Source organism: Nothobranchius furzeri, chromosome 13 (assembly GCF_043380555.1).
Source record: "Nothobranchius furzeri strain GRZ-AD chromosome 13, NfurGRZ-RIMD1, whole genome shotgun sequence".
Taxonomy (NCBI): Eukaryota; Metazoa; Chordata; class Actinopteri; order Cyprinodontiformes; family Nothobranchiidae; genus Nothobranchius; species Nothobranchius furzeri.
The window spans coordinates 46490851-46493442 of record NC_091753.1 but is presented as its reverse complement, the minus strand read 5'-3'; the positions used below and the strand labels follow the sequence as shown (position 1 = coordinate 46493442).

The window sequence follows — 2592 nt, the reverse complement described above, 5'->3', positions numbered from 1 at the left end:
ACTTTTTATTGTTTCATGTGTAGCTTAAGGCTATAATCTGGAGTTTTCCTCTTTCATGAATTATGTAAGATTTTATAGAAAACCATAGAAGTGATAGTCCTATCCTTTACTGTGATATATTGTAGGCAACACATTTCTTTTTTACTAAGCCCGTCCCGCGTCCCGTAGAACCTCATGCAATTTAAACTGAGCTCCGATCAGCATTAGCCAATAGCGTTAGACATACGCGTATTTGCAGATGTTAATCACCTGTACAGATACAGATTTGGCGACATTTCTCATGGACCAGTAGGTAATATAAATATATATCGTAAATACGGAAGTGGTTAAAATAGCTTAAGCTGAAATGCATTTGTCAGCCTCTAGATGGTGCTATCAGAAAAAAATCCTCCAGATTGTAGCTTAAAGAGGTTTTTAAAGGTCAACTTTACTCATATTTATAATATATTTTTTAATACAAGCAGTAGGAATATCTTGTAAGTCAGTCTCTGGGGAAAAATGCTCTGGTGCCCTTGTTGTGCCTTCCATGCTGTGGAGTTGCTAAAAGTTAACTTCTTATTAGTCGAGACGTTCTCTGCTGTTTTGTGGACGTTAAATCAGCAACGACTTTCCCCGTCACGAGTCAAGATGGGTGAGTCCATGAATATTATGTGACAGTGTGACGTAGATCTGTCAGGATTTTCTGAACCAAGCGCTTTTCCGTCAGAAGCTTAATGCAGGAAATAAAAGAACCAGTTTCTATTTATAATCACGCTGAAATGGTGCATTTGTCATTTTTGGTTGGGTTCCATATGCTAGCAGAAAACCTGATTATTTGGAGAGGAAACACAAACAGAAAAAGGTGTTCAAACGCTGCGTCCTATAAGCTAGGTTTGTCAAAACCACTGTGGTCTTTTTTGCACTAATATGGCCAAATTTATACCAAAAAAGTTCTCTAAACTGCTGTAAAACAATAGTTACCATGGTTACCTTCTCTAAATGAGAGTCAAATTGGACAGAGCTGAAGCAGAGCACAGAGGGAGGTGTGAGTCCTTTAGGTTTTGTGAATTTAAGCCAATAATTTATCTTAAGACGACCAAGTTCTGCTTTAAAGAAAGTGCTGTTATATTTAGTTGTCCTCCACTTCCAGTCGGGTGAAGTAAAACGTAATTCTGGCCCCTTCGTCGGTGTCAAACAGAGCCTGGCAGGTGTACATCCCGGCTGCATCCTTCTGAAGCTCCTCTATGACCAAAGCAGAACTGTTCTCCTGCAGCTGTATGCGGCCCAGGCTGCCAAACTGGGCCTGGACCTTTGGGCCCAGTCCGTAGTTGTGTGCCACTGCTACGTTGTTGTCAGTTCCTGGTTTGGTGAAGCCCCAGATGTAGATGGTGGGTGCTACGGTGCCACAGCCTAAGGTGACGGAACCTCCTACAGTCGCAGTGGCGTTGGATCGAATGTATTCCACCTCCTCTGGGTTGAAGATCTCCAAACCTGTAAAACGAGAACCAGAGTCGTGATGCATCACCAAATAAAGCTTTTCTGCGCTAAAACTGCGCCAGGATTGACAGATTTATTAACTTGTGTCTTCTGATTCCTTTTAAAGAATTTGTGGAGGTAATTAAAAAGTTTGTCTGCCACTAGCCAACCTGATAGATCAGATTTGACGACTCTTCTGTGTCTAGTTTGACAAAATAATGACACCAGCAGGAGAAAGCCTGCTCGCCTCAACTTGTTCCCGCCTGAACCTTCATGGAGCTAAAACATAACGAGGCTTTACCTTGTAGAGGAAGAGCCAACCAGCAGAGGAGGAAGCAGATAGAAGGAGTCATCCTCACAATCTGAACAGATCCACGGGTGGAGATCTAAAACCAGCTGATAGCGGTCTACGCTGAGAGTGACTGAGTGAGGCTTAACTACTGGCAGGGAGAAATTCTGTCAAACTACACTTTAAATTATTCACGGGTGTTTCCACCTCTCCGGTATCGCTCCGATCTGCCTGCCTCTCCGGCTCCACTGGGCTGCATCTGAGAGCGATAGGGTGTCAGGATGATGCCACGGCTTCATGGATAATTGAAGAAACCAGCTGAGGTAGAAATTCCATCACTTCAAAAGTAAATGGAAAACGAGGGCCGGGCAAGGTCGGGACCTCAAAAACACAAACAGGTTATTGCTGTTCACATTCACAATAAAACCTGATGCCTGCAGGCCGCACCAGGACAGGAGTAGGCTCAGCTAGGAGTCCTTAACCTGCTGCAAAAGCCTCTAAAAGAAGTATTCATCAAAAGTTCTGCATCTTTTGAGTTATAGGTGTGGAATACTGAAAAACTATTTTTGAATTATTATTTCTGATTGTAATCAGTCACTCTGAAATTTTCATGCAGGCTGAACATGAAAATGGTCTCCTGCACCTATCTCCTGCATTAGCTTCAGACAGATCTGCAGCACACATGGACTAACTTATCTTGACTCATGACGGGTAAGGCTGTTGTTGGTTTAGCATCCAGGAAACAGCAGAGAATGTCTCGACTAGTAGAAGCTAACCGTTAGCATTAGCAACTCCACCACGCCTTCAGATGTGTGTTATTTCTGGAGATAAAACATCAACGTTGCAGA

General features: G+C 42.9%; 1 protein-coding gene across 1 annotated transcript; it reads right to left on the bottom strand.

The window, feature by feature from the left end:
• Nucleotides 1-1108: 1108 nt before the first annotated feature.
• Nucleotides 1109-1880, bottom strand: LOC139062421 (V-set and immunoglobulin domain-containing protein 10-like 2). Its single transcript, XM_070543247.1, has 2 exons — nt 1757-1880; nt 1109-1470 (listed from the first exon to the last, which is right to left on the bottom strand). Exons 1-2 carry the CDS (start codon nt 1806-1808, stop codon nt 1109-1111), a joined length of 414 nt encoding a protein of 137 aa, XP_070399348.1. The 5' UTR covers nt 1809-1880.
• Nucleotides 1881-2592: the final 712 nt, after the last annotated feature.

Bases quoted from the DNA above. Each gene is read 5' to 3' on its own strand.
- LOC139062421 (XM_070543247.1), bottom strand. From the start codon at position 1,808: ATGACTCCTTCTATCTGCTTCCTCCTCTGCTGGTTGGCTCTTCCTCTA. The intron at 1,471-1,756 runs GTAAAGCCTCGT...CTCGTTTTACAG, and splicing joins GTTGGCTCTTCCTCTACAAG to GTTTGGAGATCTTCAACCCA.